Source organism: Pundamilia nyererei, unplaced genomic scaffold, assembly GCF_000239375.1.
Source record: "Pundamilia nyererei isolate P.nyererei 1_Seehausen unplaced genomic scaffold, PunNye1.0 scaffold00045, whole genome shotgun sequence".
Taxonomy (NCBI): domain Eukaryota; kingdom Metazoa; phylum Chordata; class Actinopteri; order Cichliformes; family Cichlidae; genus Pundamilia; species Pundamilia nyererei.
In genome coordinates this window covers 97,412-120,885 of record NW_005187446.1, presented here as the reverse complement: position 1 = coordinate 120,885, position 23,474 = coordinate 97,412, and the positions used below count along the sequence as shown (strand labels likewise).

The 23,474-nt window shown below is 41.2% G+C and overlaps 1 protein-coding gene across 4 annotated transcripts in view; it reads left to right on the top strand.

Annotated features, from left to right (window-relative positions):
- grik5 (glutamate receptor, ionotropic, kainate 5) overlaps positions 1-22,513 on the top strand; it is a 94,646-nt gene extending 72,133 nt beyond the window's left edge. For 2 of the 4 annotated variants that reach the window (XM_013910602.1, XM_013910603.1), the window contains 9 exons: positions 3,261-3,464; positions 4,419-4,532; positions 5,104-5,213; positions 5,465-5,638; positions 9,905-10,070; positions 11,164-11,389; positions 13,242-13,370; positions 16,618-16,784; positions 18,150-22,513. In XM_013910602.1, coding sequence (XP_013766056.1) covers positions 3,261-3,464; positions 4,419-4,532; positions 5,104-5,213; positions 5,465-5,638; positions 9,905-10,070; positions 11,164-11,389; positions 13,242-13,370; positions 16,618-16,784; positions 18,150-18,776 — 1,917 coding nt within the window. In that variant the 3' untranslated portion in view covers positions 18,777-22,513. Of the gene's footprint in view, positions 1-3,260; positions 3,465-4,418; positions 4,533-5,103; positions 5,214-5,464; positions 5,639-9,904; positions 10,071-11,163; positions 11,390-13,241; positions 13,371-16,617; positions 16,785-17,393; positions 17,609-18,149 lie in introns of those variants that run through there. The other 2 variants (XM_005731826.1, XM_013910604.1) reach the window with 2 other exon arrangements.
- Positions 22,514-23,474: the final 961 nt, after the last annotated feature.

Here is a 23,474-nt window from a genome sequence, read left to right as displayed (position 1 = left end):
TGTTTGTGTGTTAGAGGGTTTGGGCTGGTTTAGACACATGATGCAAGCTTTATGAAACAATTGTTGTTGTTTTTTTTTTATGTCAATACATTTGGCGCACTGCTCAGATCTGCAAGAACACCGCCTGCCTTCCCTTGATTCCCTGGTTTTTCTGCGTCGATCCATTTCGTGGCTAGACAGTGGTTACTGAATGGTTTTTTCTACCCTTACCTATGTCTGTAGCTATCTTCCACAATCCAATTTATGTCTTTTAAACCAATTTAGTATTGGACTTCCATAACTGTAGGGGACTCACAAGAGGGAGATAAAAATGGTCTAAATTGATTCTGCTCAAGCTGAGATATCTTGACTTTTAGCACTGGGCAAGCTCCAAGAACAACAACTCTAAAATTCCCAAGATGCATCTGTGTATTGTTCTTTAAAAAAAGCTTTCTAGCCTTTTCAGTTAGGAAAAACTAATTAATGCACCTTTTGATAAGTAAAATGATTACAATGTTAAATGTCTTCTCTTTTAAGTGCCTTTAATTTGAAATGACTGCCAGAGTTATCTTTGAAGACACAAATTCAGGCTTTTACAAAATTGTCTGTGATTCCCTAATAGAAAAGTGCTGGCATTCCCATGTCGCTGGAAAAATGGTTATTTGGCTTGTTGCGAAGAACACAATACCATACGTGACTGTGGAGTAAATATAAAGCCAGTTAGTGCAGAATAGCATAGCGCAAACACTGCAAAGTATTGAGGTTTCTCACATGACATCATGGACACATTACGCCACCATACTGGATGTGAGAAAGCTACTGGTTGCTAGGGAAACCTGTATTACCAGACTGGTTGCCTGTACTGTAGTTCCTGTAGGTTTCTGGACTTTGCTGGATGAAATTGGTTGCAAAGAAGATGGTGCGCCAGAAACTTTCTAGCAGTTACTTTGTTTCTTAACAGGTTGCCATGGATGCCTGTAGCTTTTCACATACTTGCTAGTACTGTACTCAGCAAGCGGTAGTACAGCTTGATAAAGCCTGACACAAACCAGAAATAGAGATGGCTTGCCTTCAAAGTAAAAAGTTTTGCCTCAGCACTGCAGTTAGCGTGTTTCAAAGGGCACAACTTTTACTCCATTTCCAGCTTGCATCCACTTTTCAGTTTCACTACAGCTTGGAGAGTAGCTGTACTGTGTTTGTAGGACGTCCGTCACTTCCATGCGAACTACAACTGCAGCAGAATGCAAGTTGAGCTGGGTTTGGTGATTTGGCAACTTCTAGCAACCACTTGAAAATGAGATGAGATGAGATGATGAGATAGCCTTTATTTGTCAGTTGCAGTTGCCCACAACCGAGATGACAGACCTTGCCGACCGTACATACAATACACAAACATCACATTGGGGAAACAGGTCAGGCTAGGTAGCAAGGGAAAAAAAACCTCGAAATGTGTAACACAAAAGGATAATACAGGAATCCACAGGTATCAACACACCATAGCACAATGAAACACAGACAAGCAACATGGGAGAGTATTCCAGTGTGTACAGCTGATCTGGGACCGCTGCAATCTTCTATTGCGCCTCCAGCTGATCCGGTGTCCACATCGGATGGGAGGTAAGCATGGGAGGAGGCGTTGGATTCGGGGGAGGGAGGGTGATAGTGAGGGTGTATCAGTATCAGTGTACATGTTTTGTCCGTGTTCAGCTGAGAGGAAGTGTCACCACGTCCGGTTAAGCAAGGTCAACAGTGTCCAGTGGACCCAGGTGGCCTTGAAGGAGGTACAAAGAGTTCTGACAACAATCCTTTTATCATGGGAAGAATTTGTTGTTCCAGTCAGCTTCAACCTTGGCAGGCCTTCAGCTGGCGCCAGGGGGGCTGCATGAGTGGAGATGGTGAATGTTTGAGTTTAGTGCGAACAACTGCATCCAATTTTTACAGTTGGTCTAATGTCCGTTACTGGTCACCAATTATCTCAATTCCCGTTGTTCTTCTCCAAGATCTTATCCATATTGTGTTCAAAACTCAGTCTGAGTACTCACACCCCTGCCAATCGTCTATCATGTCGGCCAGCCTTATGGGATTTTGAACAGCTGTAGCCGCTTCCTGTTCTTTGATAAGCAAGACCAAGCAGGTCCAAGCCAGCTTCAATCAGCCCGAACTCTGTTATTGTGGTTCCAAATTGGTAGATGTCGTTCATTGTCCTCCATCGAGAGTGTCGCCAGACACACGACGCAACCGACCATCGAGTATCTGGCAGCAAATGTCTCCGCAGGACAATCGGGTTCTCCCAAGCCCAGCAGGGTGTCAATTCCGTTACGGGACCAGTTGATCAAATCCATAATTCTTTAGGTTTTAGAGAACAAGACTGGGAAACTCTTTGAGGGTTAGAGTTAGACGAGACTAGACAAACACATAGAAGCAGCAGCAGGGAAGATAAGAGAGGGAGAGGGGGAAAGATGCGTCTGCCTCCTCCGAGAGCCAAAGAGAATCAGGGAATACTCATTTTTCCTCATCTGGTGGTTGCCATATGGTCTAGTCCCAAGTGACTGTGGGCTTACTCACTTGATCCTTCATTGTCACCATTATTGTCACACCAAAATAGCAGATAAGTTAACATTATGTTGTCAGTGGTCATCTTTCTGCATAAACCTCAATATAAGTGAACTTTGAATGAGTTGTAGGTGAAACTCATTACGAGTTTCATCGTGTTTCCGGCCTTTTGCTTAGCTGTCTTTTATTTTTGTGAACTCAGCTCTGATCCAGGCAGATCAGCTGATCTCAGTGCTGGCCCTCTTTGGCTCTAGTGTTCACCTGACACCCTCCTACACATCCAATTGGCTATTTCATTCAGGGCACGCCATTGAAGCCTGCAGACCAATCCTCAGCAAATCCTCTTTTTCTTTCATGCTATATCTGACATAATCAGCGCTGTATCTTTCTTCTTTGATGCCTGCTTTGTTTTGTGCTGAGGTTCTTGCTGCTGCTCTGCGGGCCTCTGACGTTCCACATATGTGTATGAAGGATGGCGATATCCCACAACAGAGCTATGTCATCAAACATAAAATCCTGCAGATAGAAATATAAATCTCCCTTTGGCTGTAGTGGTCCTGACTTGACACTCTAACTTTTTTCCTTTTTTGTGTGTCTTCATGCCAGAAAGCAAATAAGCATATTCCCCCAAACTTTCAAGCCATTGCTTTAATCTAGCAAATAATCTCTGATCAAGCAGATATTTATAGTTTTGGACTGAGACCTCGTCATGTGTCCCTCATGTTCAGGAGAACCCATATGTGATGCGTAAAGACAACTACCAAGACTTCCAGGGAAATGACCAGTATGAGGGCTTCTGTGTTGACATGCTGAGGGAACTGGCAGACATCTTGAAATTCTCCTTCAAGATCAAGCTGGTGGATGATGGCCTGTATGGGGCCCCAGAGCCCAACGGCTCTTGGACTGGCATGGTTGGAGAGCTAATCAACAGGGTGAGTACTCTCACTCCCTCTCCAAGTGTTACACACACACAAACATAGACACATGCACATGCACACTCCAGAAACACAGAAACATGCACTAATATTCTAAGCAGTTTCCCTACAAAAGGAGGCGTATAATGAACAGACAACTATGTATGCACACACTGCCACACCACACACACCACACACACACACTCACACTTGCTCTGTAGCCCCAAACCACAACTCTGCTGTAACTTCCCATGTTTCAAATTGCCCTCAGAGGGGAGTAAGACTCTTATCTAGGACAAAAGCTGACTTGATAATTCCCCAAAAGAGAGTGGTAACATAGCCTAAAAATCGTCTGCACCATCTTTCCTCTGTGTAACCCCCCTCCCCATTTCTTTCTGTCCAGGCCTAGTGTGCTTCTGATAGACACTCTGGTTGAGGCAGGCTAATGAGAGCCCCTCTCTGCTTAATTACCATACGGTATACTTCAATTACCAGGCTGTGGTCCCCATGTGGGGCATGCCACACTGGTGCTCCCCCAGCTCTCCACGCTTCCTCTCTCCCTGCCCTCCCCACTGCCTGATCACTCAGCTCTAATTAGCGGTCCATGTTCATCAATTAGCTTTTAATGGAAGAGATGGAGAGGAGGCAGTGCAACCAGAGACCTGCAAGGTTTTATACAGGTGGAAAGACCAGTCACCCAGTGCTTACTCGCAATTAGCCTCATTTTTATGGTGGGTAATGGGTGTGAGGCAGAGTGCACTTCTGTATGTTTCTGCAAATGTATTTTCAAGTGCATAGTCAAACTTTTAATTTTTCATCATTCAAATAAACATTTTGAACAAGAAGAGTGCTACATTAGTCCGTCTATTTTGCACTCCTACCTGACCATTTGTTGTTGTTTTTTCTTGCCTCTCATTCACTTTTTCTGTCTCTCGCTCTCTTTCCACAAATCTATCTTCACAAATCTTCCAGAAAGCAGACCTGGCCGTGGCAGGTTTCACCATCACATCAGAAAGAGAGAAAGTTATCGACTTTTCTAAGCCGTTCATGACCCTGGGGATCAGCATCTTGTACAGAGTTCAACTGGTGAGGGTGTTATCTAGGCCTGTGCACACACTGGCTGATACTCGCTACAGATCTTGTGCTGGATTTTATTTCTTTTACCTTCACTGTTTTATTGCCAACTGGGTCATACAGAGAACGACAACTTGCACTTGTTAAAATGAAGCTTAAGGAATCTTATCTTCGAAGCTGATGATTGTATGTCTGCAGTATCCTGCAGGCTGCATCCACTAAGTCCACACTGAAATTTATAGGTATAATTCATATTGCTCAATAAGTCAGTGTGCTGTAACTGGGCAACAGCTTTACATTGCTAATGAGGCTTTGGATCTAAGCCAAGTATGCTTCAGCACCAGGCATTGTGAAACAGAGTGTTTATGGATTGTAGCATTAGTGTATCAAAGCACTGCAGACTTTAGTATCAAAGTGCAGTGAAGGACACTGCCCTCCTGTGGTGCAAAGGGGACTCTCCCTGACAACTGAGACATTGAGACCTTGTTTTCTAACAGATTGTAGCTTCCTGTATGTCCATTAGTCACCATCTGTCTCTGCTTCTACAGCTTTCTACTTCTCTTTCTTCTCTTCTATGCACCAGGGTCGGAAGCCCGGTTATTTCTCCTTTCTCGATCCCTTCTCTCCAGCCGTCTGGCTCTTCATGTTGCTCGCCTACCTGGCTGTCAGCTGTGTGCTGTTCCTGGCTGCAAGGTCAGTGCATTACATCACACACTGTACTGATTGTCTGCAGTTCACATCAGAGCTCCATCATTTTTTATCTTGTTGAACACAAGTCACCTGTCACATATTGAAATTTCTTACCTTATGCAACCTACCGCAGACAGTTTTGACAAAGGTCGAGTGACTGATTGGAGATGACTTGAGTGATGTGACAGAGGTACATTACTGTGTTGCAGCTTGTCCTCGAGGTCACCTTACTTTACCTTTATTTTTCGCATCAGGTTAAGCCCCTACGAGTGGTACAATCCTCACCCATGTCTTCGTGAGCGCAGAGACATGCTGGAAAACCAGTACACTCTGGGAAACAGCTTGTGGTTCCCTGTTGGAGGCTTCATGCAGCAGGGATCAGAAATAATGCCCAGAGCTTTATCCACCAGATGTGTTAGTGGAGTGTGGTAAGTTATAGTATGATTACAATGCATTTGTTTGTGTTTGTCAACCAGTATAAAGTCCACGCCTACTCAGAAATATGTCTTGCATTCATTGTCTCTTCACTCGTAAGTTTGTCCTTCACTGTTTAGAAAGCTGTTTATACTGAGTTGACATTAGTAGGCTGATTACGGATTCCTCCGCTGAAGGGAAAAGTTTCTACAATATAAATTTAAGACGCGGCTGGATGTGGAAGTGAGTGAGGAAGGAGTCAGCTACTTTATTGATTTTCTCTTTTTATAACACAGGCACAGATTATTATTCAAAGCAGCATTCAAAGAGTATTTTTCTTGAGGGGATTTTTGCCTTTTTTATCAGACTTTTGAGAAATTGTCTAAAAGGTACTGTATGATGTTCTAATACATTTTACATGTTGCCAAATGCAAGCTATCAATTATATTTGAACAGGATTTGGTTGCGCATAGGTCAGTAGTTTGTGTGGAGAACAAAACAGGATTTACCTTTCCCATCATTCGATCTAGAAACCATTAGCAATCATAGCTATGATGATGATTTAGCTTTTTAAAACGTATCTGATTTATAAAACACTGACAAGCACCAAAAGCTAGAACACTGGCTGCACCAGAAGGCTGCATAAAAATGGGTTGTTACCCACAGAGACTAAGCGAGCAGAATAGCTGATGCTTGCATGGGTTTTTGCTAAACACAAACCCCCACCACAAAACAGTAACTACTGAACAGTAGAAGCAGTGAAGATAATAGGAAAATAATACAATATTAGTAAAGTTCATTATTTAATTCATTTAAAGTTAATTTGTATATCACCAAATCACTACATCAGACATCTCAAGGGGTTTTATACTGTAAGTTAAAATCCATACAGTATTTTGGAGAAGATCATAGTAATCAAATGACTCCCTGTGAGCATGAACTTTGTGATATTGGGAAGGGAACCTTTAGCAGAGTTGGGCTCAGGAAGGCTGCTGCGATGGCTCGGGGTTGAGGGGAAAGAGAACACAGGGAGACAGGAAAAAACACAGACTAGGAGAGATTGCAAACCAAATTTGAATTGCTGAATACACACGGGAAGTGAAAAGAAATGGAAAATGGAGAAGAAATACTCTGTGCATCACAGAAAGTCCTGCAGCAGTCTGACCCTATTGCACCATAACCAAGGGATGGATCAGGGCGCCCTGATCCAGCCTTAACTATAACCTTTAGCCAAAAGGCAAATTTTCAGTCTAATCTTCAAAGTAGAGAGGGTGTCTGTCTCCTGAATCCAAACTGGGAACTGGTCCCAAAGAGGAGAGGCCTGAAAGCTGAAGGGTTTGCCTCCCATTCTACTTTTAAAAACCAGGAACCACAAGAAAGCCAGCTGTCTGAGAGCGAAGTGCTCTGTTACAATATGAAATTATGTGGTCTTTAAGATATAATGGGGCCTTTTATGATGGGAGATTTTAAATTAAATTCTGAATTAAATAGGGAGCCAGTGAACAGAAGGTGGTATTGGAGAATTATAAACTTTTTTCGGATCTCTCTTAGTGCTCATACTGAAGGGGTTTGCATTAACTGGGGATTTTTAGAGAACTTCTTGAGAAACATGACAATGATGAATAATTCTTCAGCATCACTTAGCCAGGATATTTTAATTTTAGAGATGAACAGATAAGACCTACATGTTTGTTTAATATGTGCCCTGAAGGAAAGAAATGGTCAAAAATGAGTGTTACTGGAAGCCAAGATAATGCCATCCTGAGTATCTGGTTAGACATGTTTCTAATATTTTTTGGGCTAAGTGCAATTTAGATGCAGGAATTAGGAGATCATTCACGCCTTTGTGTCTTTAAGACATGCCTATAGTTTAACTACTTGATTTGTATTATCTGACTTAATCTAAATAGCAATTCAAATGGATGCTATATCTTCTAATAGCAATGTCTAAGAGTATATAATAGCAAAGGTGGGCTCAGATCTCTGTAATAAAAGTTTGTGGTCAACAGTATAAAATGCTGCACTGACGAGCACAGAGATGAGTCCACTGTTATAAGAATATCATTTGTAACTTTCACTAATGCTGTTTCTGTGTTGTGATGAATTCTGAATCTTGACTGAAACTCTTCAAATAAACCATTCCTCTGCAGATGATCAGTTAACTGTTTTACAACTATTCTTTCAAGGATTTGAAAAGAGGAATGTTGAAGATCGGTCTATAATTATCTAAGACAGGTGGATCAAGTGGTGGCTTTTAAGTAGAGGTTTAATTACTATTACTGTAGTACGTAGCCTATTGATAGAGCTAAATTAATCATATTTAGAATTGTAGCTTTAATTAATGGTAAGACCTCTTTGAAAGTCTTGTAAGAATGAAGACTGACAGAGATGTTGATGGTTTAAAGGACGAAATGACTGAAGTTATTTTAGAAAGATTGTTTCAAGAGAAAAAGTCTAAATAAATATCCATAGTATTGGCTACAGTGCTTAAAAGAAGGGTTGGATTTTTCCTGTTTTACTCAATCTGTGACAAATAGCTTTACAGAGGGCTTTTTATAGAGCAACAAACTGTGTTTCCATGCAAAGTGAAGATTTTCTAGATTAGTGAGCTCTTTAGCTGAGTTATCTGTTTTAAAGCGTATGTTTGTGGGTTATAGCAGGGAGTCAAGCATCTCTGATTTGTTGGTTTCTTTACAGAGGAGCCACAGTAATCAGGGCCATACACAGTGAGGATATTAACAAGATAATTAAGCTCTGGGAGTAAATTTTGGGTAGCTGTTCTGCATTGTGTTGTTACAAAGCATTAAAGAAGATAACAAAGAAGAAAGCACTTCTTTATATTTTGTTACAGCACTTTCCAAAAGACATGCAGTGCACTGAATTTGTTTTCCAGTGCTCTGTAGTCCATTATTATTTAACGCACTAAGTGTTATTAAGTGTTATTAAAACAAAAGGAGGGTTTTCAGGGGATACTGCTCAACGTTCAGTTTCTGTGCTATAAGTCAGGACAAAAGCCAGAGTGTGATTAAAACAGTGAGTGAGCTCATTTACATTTTGAGAGAAGAAAATTGAATCTAATAATAAATTAAATTCAATGTTGAGGCTGTCATTTTCAGCATCTACATGAATGATCACCCATTATAATTATTTTAACAGAAATGAGAACTGAATGTTATAAAGAGGGCCAAGTGGACGATGGATGACTACAAATAAAACAGTTTTCTTGTATTTTCCAATTAGGGTGTGCAAGGTTAGGAGTAAAGCTTTTGAATTAATTTTTAGTTGATTGATAACCTAGAGTGACAGATTGCTGCCACTCCTCCTCCTCAGCCTGTGCTTCAAGGAGTCTGACGCTTGATGTGACTTTGGGGTGTTGAGTTGTTTAAACTAATAAATTATGCCTTAGTAAGGTTCCTGTGAGGCAAAATAAATCAGTATTTTATCCATTACTAACCATTTTTATAAAGTAAAAACACATGTTAATACTTTATAATCACTAGATAATCAGGTTCCAAACAATACATGATTTTCCTTGTTAACTATTTTGAGTATACGGTATATTTAAAAAAAAAAAAAAGGTAAATACAATTTTAAGGCCCATGTCTGCAAGAGAATAGTTCATTTTTAATGTCATTTAAAACATTTTACTGGATGTGTCATTAAAAAACTGTTTGAGTCCCGTAGTGCCAGCTTTTTATGGAAACAGTTGACAAAAGCTTACTAAGCTCACAGAAATACTAGCCTGACGGCACTCCAATAGTGAGAGTGAATGTGAGAAGAGGCACAAGAGAACGAAATAATAACCACTAAGAGCTGAGGAGATAAAGGAAGACAGGAACAGCTAGATTACAGGGAGGTGAGCAAGATGTTAAGCATAGTCAGTACATGATGTTCTCTTTGAATAAAGTTTGTAGACATGCAAGAAGTCCCATTTTCAATGTTATTAGTGCGGAGTATCTAAAGTGATGGGAAAATAGATGTGAAGCTACAATCATTGCACTGAAGTGTATTATCATTTGAAAATGATTAAGTGGGGCTATTTTACTGTGACACTTTTTAAGATGTTCAATTTGATAAACGTCCTGATGTGTCAGGTGTTTCCTTTGCTGGGTTAACTCAAACCCAGCAAAGTGTCTCTACTGATATTCGCCAAAATAACTGGTGTATTATGTATGAATTTTGCAGCTTATCAATACCATGATGGATCACTGTTGCCACTCCAGTGGTGCTTTATCTCTCCCTTCATCTCTCTTTTTCCTCGCCTTTTTTCCACCTTGCAGGTGGGCTTTCACCCTGATCATCATTTCCTCCTACACGGCCAACTTGGCGGCCTTCCTGACCGTCCAGCGGATGGAGGTTCCCATTGAGTCTCCAGACGATTTGGCCGACCAGACGAACATCGAGTATGGCACGATCCACGGCGGGAGCACCATGACCTTCTTTATGGTGCGGCTCCGGTTGTGCTTGGGTTCGGAATTTGGGAATAATTATATGTGTGCTTTTATCCGTGTTAAATATTTGTTTGTGTAGCTGCTTGGATTGACTAACTCCCTAAATCGCTCTGATAGCAATTCAGGAAATAGTTGTTCATAAAGTTTTCTATGTGTTACATGTAATGGACCGCAGTGCTTCTCTCTTCATTGCTGAGAACGGAGTGAACGATTATCCTCATATTTGCCACTCTGTCTCTGAGTTTCTCTCTTGTTTTCTTTATGGCTGTTTGTGTTTGTGTTAAGTGGCTGACTGCCTGTGTTTGCTTATGAGAACGCTACCGGCATCTGTGTTGACATCTGTGTTTGTCATAGTGTGGGTGTGCGCATGTGTGTGTGTGGGTCTTGTATTTGTGTGTGGGTGTGTTAGTATAGAGGAGTGTGTGTAGGTGAGTGTTTAAAAAATGTATTTGTTTATATGTTGGTAAATGGCAAAATGCCAGTTAGAGTTTATTTTTCAGTCACTAGTGTTCGTCCAAATGGCGGATATAAGAAAGAATGGTGTGTGTTTGCCTACATAAGCCAGTTTCATTGCCACAGTACATTACCCCACTCAATACCTAATCCACACACGCATACACAATCTCATTGTTGTACACAGATGCTACCATCTATACCCTTTTCCTTTCTTCTCCCATACAAAGAGATACTACATGTAATTGTATATTTAATCCTGTTTTGGACCTTGCCATTTTTTGTTAAGTGCTGAACCACCTCCTGTGTGCCGATTTACTTCCATCTGTATGAAAGATGATGCATCAGCTACGCTGTGAGCAAATAATCTGTTGCTTTGCTTCACTTTCCTTTTTTCTCCCTCCACTCTCCGCGCTGCTTTTTCCCTGTGTTTGCTATTGATATTTTTACTCTGCTTGCCATTGTTCACACCTGATTTTCTCTCCTGTGTGTACTTCCCTTCCGGTTTATCTTTTTTTTTTTTTTTTTTAAATCTTTAATGCATCTCTTTCATATTCCTTCTTGTCGGGGAAACTTGTATATTCACCTGTAATTACTGCTGAATTGCCGTTGTTGTGTTCCTGTTTCCTCTGCAGAACTCAAGGTACCAGACCTACCAGCGGATGTGGAACTACATGAACTCCAAGCAGCCTAGCGTATTTGTGAAAAGCACGGAGGAAGGCATCGCCCGTGTGGTCAACTCCAAGTATGCTTTCCTGATGGAGAGCACTATGAACGAATATCACCGTGGCCTGAACTGTAATCTCACACAGATCGGAGGCCTGCTGGACACCAAGGGTTACGGCATTGGCATGCCACTAGGTAAAAATACTGCATCACAAAAAGTTCATGCAGCACCTGATAATGTATTACCTACTTTAAATATTTCTGTACGCAGAGAAATGTCTTAAAAATGTATCTCATAACTTTTTTAATTGCTCCAAGACTCCAAATATATCTATAAAGTTATGAAAAAGCAACTGGGAAGCTAGTAGAGATGTAACACTGTTCCCTTTTTGATAATTACAGACATTGCTGACGCATTTTAAAAGTGCTGTTTCACAGCTTGTGAACTAAAAGAATAACATGATGTAGTATTTAAAAAAATTATGCATGCAGATTTTTAGTTTTAATTATTCTGAGTGGTTCAAGTTAAAATATAACTGATAAAAAGCAACAGGTTTAATGTACCTGACTTGTGACTTGAGTTGCATCCATGTCATCAGCTAATTTGATGTTTGCATTAATGAGCAGTTGAACAGGTGTACCACATAAAGCGAAATACTGTGACTGAGCATCTACAACAGAGACCAGGCTGCTTAATCATAAGTGACAAGAAGCTATCTCGTTTCTAAAATTATACAATTATTTGACAAAAAGAAAAAAAAAAACTCATTAAATGACAGCGTGAGAAGCATGAGATCAATTATGCTAAATAGACACATGTAGTTGTCTGTGATTTGTGAGATTAGACCTGAAAATTGTCTTGTACGTGGTCGGTTTATTTTTTATCTGTGGGATTAGCAGCTATTTCAAATGGAAGTAACGTGCACACAGTTAATTGCTTTTCCACTCACGCCCAGCGCTCGTGATGCCACTTTTTAGCACTTAGATGAGATTGTCACTGAATCACAGTAATCTGTTCCTATGAAGAGGTCAGCCATATCTCACTGTCTATTATTGACCAAGGCTGTGGAGGAATGGAGAGAAAAAGCAGACACAGAATAAAGAAGGAAAGACCACAGACGTGAAATAAGGGACATAAGAGGGAAAAAAACAAACATATTATCCCACTCACCTCCAGGTAAGAGGCTGTTTAAATTTAAAGAAATAGGCAGATATTTTTACACTTGAATAATTTCTTGCTGGGAATTAGATGACAGATCTCCTTAAGGATATGCTATTAAAATCTCATTAGGGTGTCTACAGTTGCTGTTCATCAGCAAGCTGCTTGGCAACCCACCATAACCTCTGTTCTACCTTTTTGTTTCCTGTGCGTTATAACTTGTACCTGCTTTACTGGGTTGTCTTGCTGCATCTCTCCCAGCCTCCAGCTTTCTGTGTATCCACATAGAAGCATGGGAAAGTGGTGGGAGGTGATGCCAAATTTATATTGCTGCAGTCATTAGTTGTCCTGATTGAAATCGTTTTTTTTCTGGCGGGAGGTTGGTGTTCTCCAGCAGTGACTTAGCGAAGGAGGCATGATAATCACTGAACAACTGTCAACACTTTCTATAGAGACTGTTTATGTGCAGAAGGCCTGTCTAATAAAAGCTGCCTGTTGATTATCTTCACAGCTAAATACCATTATGCTAAAGAAAACATATTTGTCATTTGCACAGACGGAACCTTTAAACCCTCTAAATCTGGTCTAGCATATCTGGTTTGCTGCATACTTTGTATGCTATTCAACCAGCTGCTGAACCACTGTGTCCGTCTAGTTGTTATCTTGCTGTCTATCTCTTACTAATCCTCTCTTTATTCTCACCATAAGATCACTTCTAGCCATCTCCAAGCTGCAGCGGCAATTCTCTTTTTCTGCTTAGTCTCTTTAACACTTAATCATTTCATGTTTTTCCCCTTTTTCTGAAAAAAAAATCTCTCCCTTGTCTGGTCTCTTATGCTGCACCTTGCCCACCACTTGCTCTTATCCTGCCTTCTTGTTTTTTTCCAGGATCTCCATTCAGAGATGAGATCACACTGGCCATCCTCCAGCTGCAGGAGAATAACAGGCTGGAGATACTAAAGAGGAGGTGGTGGGAGGGAGGCCAATGTCCCAAAGAGGAGGACCACCGTGCCAAGGGTGAGTCGACCGCAGCTGTCTGCCTCCGTTGCCTCCTTCTCTCTAATGTCCCCAGTAATAGTCTCCTCACTCTCTGCTACCGTCCAGCTAATGGCTAATGCCTAACCTAATGTCCTTGCGAAGGGTACTTAGCACAATCTACTTTCCCAGATGTCTTCTGTTTGTCTCAGGTGGTGCATAATGTGAATTTTATTGGAGGCAGTGTATCTGTTTACATGTGTGTATTAAGAGTGTGTATATGTGTGGGCAAAGCTTCTGCATGAATGACAGAGATGATGAAAACATCTCTGCGTTTATGCCACTGATGTCAGATGAAAATCTCTTTTAAAAATTATTTTGCTAACAAAATGCTTCAGTTCAGGCATTTCAGTATTGTTACACTTTATCAGTGCAGTTTATCTCAAACCCTTCAGGGCCCTATAATTCTGTTTGTCACTCAAGCACTTCATTCCAGGCAATTTAAATTTGAAACTCAGATGAAAGAGTACTGAGCAGTGATTTAGGATTACACTCACATTAAGTTTTTGGTTATTACTGTGGGTCAAGCTGTAGAAGATGGAAGGTCTAGTACTTTCCACAACGCAGCATGGTAGCATCTTTGTTAGACCACTTACTTCCAGCAGATTATCAATTAGAAAATATGAATCATGCAAAATTTACATTATGAATATTATGACAATTAAGGTGTTTTCTGATACTTAATCAACAGCTGAAATAGAAATCTGTACAAGAACAGTAGCATCAAGCTAGAGTCTGGTTAGCTTAGCTTAGCTTAGCATAGCGCAAAAAAATAGAAGATAAAAATAAGCAGCCTGCGACTATCAGCAGGTTTAAAGTGCACACCATTAGTTCTCCCATCACATAGTTAGGTCGATTTGTGTTATTTAACCTCTGTACACCACCACAGTGGATTTTAAATAAAACTGTCAAGATGTGATTGAAGTGCGTACTTTTAACTTCAATTCATGTGGTTTAACAAGACATTTAATGAGTATTACATTATTTGTTTAGAGATTACAGCAACATTTTATATAAAGTCACTCATTTTCAGAGCCTCAAAATTAATTGGACTAACATAATTTGAAATACAGGGACTGTTTTTAATACTTGGATGAAAATCCTTCAAGCCATTGACTGTCAGAAATCCATGGATGTCATCAAATTCTGCATTTCCTCCTTTAAAGGACTCTCCCAGGCCTCTGCGGCAGTCACTTTCACTTGCTGCTTATCTGTGGGTATATTTAATAAAAGAATGCTCTGTTTGGTTTAGATTAGGTGACCGACTTGACCAGTGAAGAATAAACCCATTTCTTTGCCTTGAGAATTTCTTGGGTTGTATTTTCAGCATTAACTTGTGAAGCACTGCCCGATCAATTTTGCAGCATTTGTCAGAATCTTTCTTTCTTTTTGCTCTACATTTTTCTTCCTCTCACTCTGGCACAAATGAATCTAAGTTTTCCCGTTTAAACATTTATTTTCCAGATATCTACAGACTCTTTATTTGTTGTGTGGAAAATACTAATCTGGCCTTCTTGTTCTTGAGTGTAACTACTAGTTTGTAGCTTATTGTAAATGCTCTGTATTTGCATTCATGAAGGCGCCTCGTAATTGCAGACTTTGACAAAGATACACTTACGTCCTCGCGAGTGTTCTTGACTTTGTTAGATGTTGTGAAGATGTTTTTCTTAACCATGGAAAAAAATCTGTCATTATCCATCTTATTTGTCTTCTGTGGGTTTTCAGGCCCTCTGGTGTTGCAGAGCTGACCACTCCAACACCAAAAGACAGACTTAATTCTTCTTAAGAATGTATCAGATTTTTGATTCGGCCACGCCTAAACTTTTTGCTCTTTATCTAGGTTTATTTTTCTTTTTTTAGCCCAGTGATGGCCTCCATTACTTGCACTGACAGCTCTTCAGGCTCTATTTAAAATGACATTGAAAAGCTATCTAATGCGAATTCAACACTTTGAGCCAAAGTCAGATATTATGTTGGCTTCTTTTAACATGAAATAATGAGGGAAATAATAATGCGGTGGTGTACAAATGCAAAGGTAGAAAAATTGTGTCTTTGCCCATTATTGTCCTCAGTGTTTGTACTTGAACCTTGCCGTACACTGTTCTCTTCTCTACATTCAACTTAAATTGCACGTCTTTTTGTTATTTTGTTCCTGTTTTCTTTAGTTATTTTTCATCATTATCTAAAGTGAGCCTAATGATAGTTGTAATAGTTGGTGCTGTATGTGGTACAGATGGCAAAGCCTCTTGAGGCAAATGAACAATTAGTGCACTGATAGCAAAACAAGGCAATTTTGGCCTCATTTTTTTAGGTTAATGATTTTAAAAGTCAAGCTTTTTCACCGTGTTTTATTATAAATTAACTTAATTGTTTTCAGTTAATGAGTTATGTTTTACTAACCTCATGTTATTAAGTTAACCTAAAAAACAATTATAGAATAGAATAGCCCTTTATTGGCGATGTACATGTACATTACCATTATGGATAAGTAAGCTAACCTTGATATGTTTTAGTCCCTTTTGCGCAAAGGCCCATGGCATCATGATCTGCATTTTTGCTCAAAATTGTACTTTTTTTAATTCAAAGTTTAATTCACAGCATTGTACTTTTAAACTGAGCCAAACTTCATTCTCACCAACACGGCAGGTCATCAACCCTGCAGCTCACTTCCCTTAGAGTATCAAAGCTGTAACAATCTAACATGAAAGTAAATGAAACACAACCTCGATGCTTTAACAATAACAGTAACAAACATCAAAAACAATGTCCTATTACATAACATGCTTAATATTTCAGCTCTCTTTGCTGACACACTCACTCATGTCTGGGCTTAATAAAGCACAGACTACAGCTGACAAACAGGTGTCGGTTTATCTTCCTTCCTAGTCTCGTTTTTTGATCGTATGTACAATCGTTTCTATTTAGCATGCACAATTTTGAGCAGCTGCACATTAATACTTTCCTATTATCCTTCACCACGTGCACTAACTGAATATTAGAATGCACACATTCAGAATAGTCGAATATAATCATAAATCTATTCAATCATTTATAAATAAAATTATATAAGTTAAGTAAGAGACAATGAATCATAATTGCCAGAAGTGCTCCTTCAACTATGTCTTTTTTCACTGTGCTTGTAAACCTCCTTTGACAATAAACATTTGCCCATTATGATGCATTTGCGCACGTATGTGCTAATCTTTGTCTCCTGTGGCCTGTTGTCAAGGTCTGGGCATGGAGAACATTGGGGGCATCTTCGTTGTGCTGATCTGTGGCCTCATTATCGCTGTGTTTGTGGCCATTATGGAGTTTGTGTGGTCGACACGCCGCTCGGCAGAGACTGATGAGGTATGCCCCCATACCTGCCCTCGCCGACCCCACAGACACACCCCAGTAGGTTCCCATGGCATCCCGCCATCCCTTTTGATTATGTTATTTGGTGTGTGTCCATGTGTTGTGTTCGTGTGTGTGTGAGAAAGAGAATGGATGGGTTACTTTTTCAGCTTTTGCCTCCATTTGTATGTGTTTGTTTGTGCCGTAACATTCAAGGTTCACTGTGTTTTGTGCATGTGAGATGAGAGGAATGTTTAAGTACGTGGCTCTGACCTGCTGTAGCGTTCGAATTTTACGACAGCTAGAGAATCTAATCGCATGTTCTGCCTGTTTTGATTTCACTGTGCCCTTTTAGTGTTCGGTGTTTAACAGTATGGCAGCAAGTGTTTGTGAGCTAAACATGATAGTTGGATAAGCAATATTGAGAAATGCCAATATTTGCTTGCATAAAGAAGTAGTGTGAACTTTTTTCCCTGGCATTAAATGTCATGATGTATCTTCTTTTACATGCCTCACATGTACGCTGGTATTCTTCGTTTCCATTGTTGTGTGTATTGCTTCTCACTCATGTCATTGTGCGTCTCCCTCTGTCTCTCTCTCTCTCTCAAACGCACACACCCACACACCCATGCACACACACACACTCTCCTCCTGTCATTCGGCCATCAGTGTGTGTTCTCCAATAACGAGTACTGTTTCTGTTTATGTGAGCACATGACTTTTTATAAATCATGCTTTCATTGAGAATGTGGTTGGCCTGTAGTGGACACGTTGATGCATTTTGTTAGTCATGTGTGCGTATCGCAGTAGTCATGCAGCTGGAATGATGATGAGTATTGGTGGATGTGAAAGTTTGGTTTAGAATGTGTTTATGTGTGTGTTTATGTGTGTGTTTGTGTGTGTGTGTGTGTTTGAGGCTGTGCACAGTTGCTGTACGAGTGAATGCTTCTGTATTTGTGCGCCTGAGTGTGCCGGCCTGCCTGTCCGTTCATGGTGCCATAATGAAGTGCCCATAAACTAAACATTTTGCTGTTCCGTGTGTTTGGATTGTAATAACTCTCTCTGCTTCTTGGATATTCTCCCATCTCTATCCATCCACACATCCTTCCTATGACCTCTCCATTTATTTTCAAACCATCTTTCCATTTGTTGGTCTCTGCGCCCTCGCTTCTCCTGCTCCTTTTTGTTTACCATGCCCACTGTGTCTGTTCTGCCTTGTTGCCGGCTTGTTCTTTTTGTTTTGCTTTTCCTTTCAATTTTCTTGTTCTCCCTCCGCTCTCCTATTTATGTACTGCCTTACCACTTGTCTTGTTCTGCTGCCTGCCTACTTTGTGTCTATGGCACCTCCTCCCCTGCCTTTGCCTCCTTTCCTCTTCCTTCCCTTCCGTCTTTCTTCTTTCCTCCCTCCTTCCGTACGTCCTTTAGGTGTCTGTCTGTCAGGAGATGATCACAGAGTTCCGAAACGCCGTCTCCTGTAAAAAGAGCTCTCGAATGCGCCGCAGACGGCCCCTGAGCAGCTCAGCAGCCTTGCGTCACCCTACCCGCATTGCTCTGGGGGCCCCTCGGCCCCTGCGCCTGGTCCGGGAGATGCGGCTCAGCAACGGCAAGCTGTACAGCGGAGCTGGCCCCCTGACAGGTGGAGCTGGAGGGGGAGCCGGAGGAACGGGGCAACCAGATCTGGGCCCTGGGCCCCAAAGGATCCTAGATGATCCGCTTGGAGCCAACACCACCCCACCTCCACCTGCCCCCACCCCTGTGATGCTGCCTGCGCGCAGCTGCACCCACGTGAGGATCTGCCAGGAGTGCCGAAGGATCCAGAGCCTTAGATCAGGTAGCAGTATAGGATCAGCGTCAACAAGAATACCCCCTTCATCCGCCCCCCTGCCCCGGATACCTCCACCCCCACCCCCATCCTCGTCCAATACAGACAGTGAGGGTGGAGGCGTGCCCAGCCCAAGGCGACTACATCACAGCCCCCCAGCTCATACCCCTCGACCCATTCCACCTCCGCAGAGCAGCAACACCTCAGACCTTCTTGGGGACCAGGACTGAGGAATGAAGCGAGTGAGGTAGAGGGGTGAGATATATGGGTGAGGGACATTTGTGCTGCTTAGAAAAAACACTGTTTCCACTGATCAGATTCATCCGAGAACTGAAATGTTTGAGATGAGGGAACAAAGGAGTAAAAAAAAAAGAAAAAAAAAGAAAAAGGAGTTGAACTCATGATAAGGCCAGCCAACACGGAGCGAGAACGAGAAGAAACATGGGGGACCAAGACTTCATCCACTTCAGAACTGAAGACACAGAGAGGTGGTCATCGGTTAAGTGTTTGCATTTGGCTAAGAAGAACAGTTCAGTTTGGATAAAAGAGAGAGGAGATGCACATGACCACGCGTCAGTGCCCGCTGGCCTCCTTTTGTCTCCTTACTCCCCTTTCGTGTCACTTCTCATTTGAGGGTCCTGGTTTTCTTTCACGGACACTTCACTGGAAGCTAACCAGCCCTTTACTGAAATGAAGCCTTGCTGGTGGACATACTGTATCTGTATGTGGTTTTAAAACAGCAACTGACTTCCAGAGAATTTATTCCTGATGTTTTTTTTCTGTTGTCTTTTTGTTACCATTGTTCTAAGTGGGAATTTCAGAGTTAAATAACAGACTACGTGTGACAATATGGTGGATTATAACATACCAAGACACTTGACAACAGCTAATTGTGTTCGAGAGTTTTGTGCCCCTCCCTGTGCCCCATAGCTGCTTTTTGGATGGGATCGGGGAAGCTGGATGAAACGACTTCAAGGCAACGTAATGCAAACGGTAGCAGAGAAAACTGTTGGTCTGCCTTTCTTTACACTGTGTGTGCGTGTGTGTGTGTAAAATTTGTGCTTCCTGTAAGTCTGTCCGTAACTGCTCAAAACGAGGAGAACCGTGTACCCAGCAACAGCTTCTTTCTACCAATGTTAGATATTCAGACCGACACAAAAAGGGAGAGAGAGGGAGCGAATGAGCGAGCGAGCAAGAGGCTTTGAAATGTGAAATTAATGTCCCTCGTTATCCTGGGTAACGCTTGCCAAGCCCTTACTTCTTTTTCACCTCTGTTCACACCATGTAGACAAGATAGAGAGACTGGGCGAGTCAGAGACAGAGAGGCAAGATAGAGACGAGCAGGAAAAGAGGAGGTGGAAAGAGCCAGAGAGTTAAAAAAGGACACTACTGAATTTGAATAAGAATTCCCTCACTGAACTACTTCCATTATTAGATCTGTCCTGATCTGTTAATTCTGGGCATCTTTTAAGGGGCTTGTTAATGCGCCAGCAGACTATAAATGCGGCTTCCTCCCATCTCTCTGTTCGACAGGCTATCTTGGCCGTCCACAGCAGCGGCTCCTGCCAGTATGATAGACTCAACACAGCCTTGTCAATACCGTCTCAAGCTTTTGATCACCTAATTACTCCCCTCAGTGGCTGGGGACCCATTCAGGAGGGGGTCGAATGCAGGGAAACGCGCTGATAAATAGATGTAGAAGAAATGTTTTTTCTCTCTGGCTGGGAAGCGAATCTGTTTTAATTATGTTGTTAATGTTATAGCCTTACAGTTTTGTGAAACTCCAATGAAAACAGACTCTAGTGTACAAGCAAAGTGTGCCTAAAGGGAGAAATACTGGTGGGTTTGCATGTTTTTGCCCTTTTGCTTTAAAACTTGTTCAGTTTTTGCTCAACATACAAGACCTTTTTAGACCAGCTTCAACAACTGTGGCACAAAAGACATTACATACAACAGTTATCAGTCTGGATTTTTTAATTGTCAACAAATTGCAGTTCAACTAGGGGACATGTTCCTTTGTATCGACCCTGTTAAATACTGACTGCAACAACCAGTGCCTGAAAATAGTCCCCCAGTAAATATAGCCTTTACTATTCTTTCTCCAACATCTGCTAAAAACTGCAGTTCCCAGCTGTGTTGCCTTTTTAAAATGGGACTGCACTCCGTGTTTCAGCGGGAATATAGACATTGTTTACTAATTCTCCATCTTCCTCTATTTGTGGGCACTGCCGCCGTCGTATTCACTCAGATGCAGTGTAGTGCTCGGCCTGTTGTGGTCTAATGGAAAAAAAAAAAATCAGACCAGCTTTATGTCAGCAGTAAATCCAATTATTTACATGAATGCGAGAGAGGCAGCAGGCGTGTTGTTCTCCTTAGATCAAATATAAGCGTAATTAATTTTACACGCTGCCACGGTATAGTGTATGTATACCTCTGCCGAACAGTTCATGTTATGTTTGCATGATTAATGCAGACATATTACTCAGAATGTTAATGTTCCATTATTATCATGTGCAGCATTTGCATTTTCTACAGGTCACTGACTCGATGTGCATTGAACCTGTTGCCCAGTCAGTTTCCAAATTAATCCCTGCTGAATGATTCTCTACTTAGTGGACTGGGGGCGTTCGATACACCCACTTAGTTGTGGTTAGTGTACTTACAGTGACAGTTGTAATAAAGTCTTTCTGGAACACCAACATTCAAGATGTAAGAGTTAGCAAATGCAACGGTTATAGTATAAGACAGCGTCTGTGTTTTGTTATTGGGTTTCTTCACAGATTGATTTCCTGACAGAGTTTATGAATGTAATGCTTTAGAAGCTGATTCCTAATTGTTGGAAAACACAGTGTCCCCGCTCCCTGCCCGCATCAGTATCTTTCTTTTTTGTCTCCCTCTTGCCCGTAGTTTGGAATTGCCGTTCTCCAACGTAAAGATGTGTCCCCTATTATCTTCCAAATCCCAACTGCAGCATCCCATAACCAGCAGTAATGCTAAGTGTGTAAGATAATGTGCAAAGCCACCAGTTCACCCTTTACAAATCCCTCAGAAAAATGAAGGCATTGTTGTCTAGACTAACACTGCATTGCTATATAATGTTATGCATTTTGCGGGGAAGCAGGTTTGTTGACACTGTTGTGCTCCAGATAACGAATGATAACATTGTTTGCACACATTATGCCGTTTCTTGTTGAATGATTGCTGTCAGCAGAAGCAGGCTTGATTTGATGCCTCTCTCTCTCTCTCTCTGTTTACTTCTGCCTTTGTGTCCAGAATGCTGACAGGAGCGAACCTTTTTCACAAATCTTTACAGCACACACAAACAAAAACACACTCATCCGCTACGCCTTCGTCTCCGATTCCTTTGTTGTCTAAAGGCTGTAAACCCACCGGTTGTTTGTTGTTTTCAAAGTTGTCTTCTGAGTTTCTTTAATGACTTCCATGGTTCATACAAGCTCCGGAAACCTGATGTGTGACAGTACCACACAGCCATCAAGTGGCCACAAACAGCTTTAAACCATCAGCTGAAAGCATTTACAAGCTGCGGTGCATTATTGTGGAGAAGCGAGAGGAAGGTACAAGCCCTAAAAAATACATTCAAAAAAAAAAAAGCCAAAATATTGCTAGTATTAATCTAAATGGGAAGGGAGGGTCACAAAACAGATCCAATGGGATGTCTGAACATTCACTCCACGAAACAAACATTTGTTTACTTTTATGTTGCTTTCTTTGGTATTTTTTCATATTTCTATACTAGTGCTAAATGGATTATTAAAACTAATGACTATTATGATGAAATTGTTATTATTACTATTGAAGACGAGAGGCTCTGTGGTGTGTGTGTGTGTGTGGGTGAAGGGTGGAGGATGGGAGGTGTTGGGATGAAGGTGAAATGATGTTCTTCAGAGCCCGCCCTGTTGTTCAAACCTATAGACAGACAGACTTCTTTTGGAATAAAAATATTCAAACAGTCCCACAGTGGTACGTGTCTTTGCTTTTTTTAATAGATAGCTCACTGATATCATGTTTTTATTCTAATAGAGGGATGAAGTGATTTAGTTAAGGGCCAGATTTAAGAAACAAACAACTCTTTCAGTCATTTAGGCCCTCAACGTCAATAAATACACAGTAATGTGAAATAGAGAGTTTTGATAGGATGATATCCTGTTAAAAGTACAACCAGTGATTCAGTAGTTTGCAGAACTACTTTCAGCAGCAATAGCCTCAAGTAATTGTTTTCTCTTTGAAGTTATTCTTTACAGCATTACTCCTGTTCATTGAGGTTTGCAGACATTGGTCCCTGCACAGCTTAAGATCAGTCATGTTGAGGTCTGGACTCTGACCGGGCCATTGCAACACCTCTATTATTTTCTTTATTTAGTACTTCTGTTGTAGATTTGCTGCTGTGCTTGGGATTATGTCCTGTTCTTTCTCCTGGCAACCCTTCAAAACAAGCCATATTTCTTCAGCTTTTTTCTAATTGTACTGTCATCAACTTTAACATTTAAAATGCCCACTAAGGCCTGTAGAGTCTGAGAGGTAGCTCTTGGGTTTTTGGTTTTATGTAATATCTCTGAGCATTGCAGAGTGTGATCTTGGGGTGAATTTGCTGTGACGTCCACTCCCAGAGAGATTGTAGCACTGTGTTAACACACACCTGAATGCTCCAGACCAGCAAACTGCTAAAACTTCTGCTTTTGTAGAGGTGCTCACACTTGCTGATGATCACTTAATCAAGCTGATTTGATTAGCACCTCCTGGCTGCTACCTACCCTGTTAATTCTCATGTAAACACTAAGGGTGTAGTTAGTTTTTCATAGCGCTGCATAGAGGCCAGTGAAAACTTTCTTTTTCACATGCCTGTGTGACACAACACCTTCTGATGCTGGTTTTACTAAATATTTTGACCAAACTGAAGACCTTATATG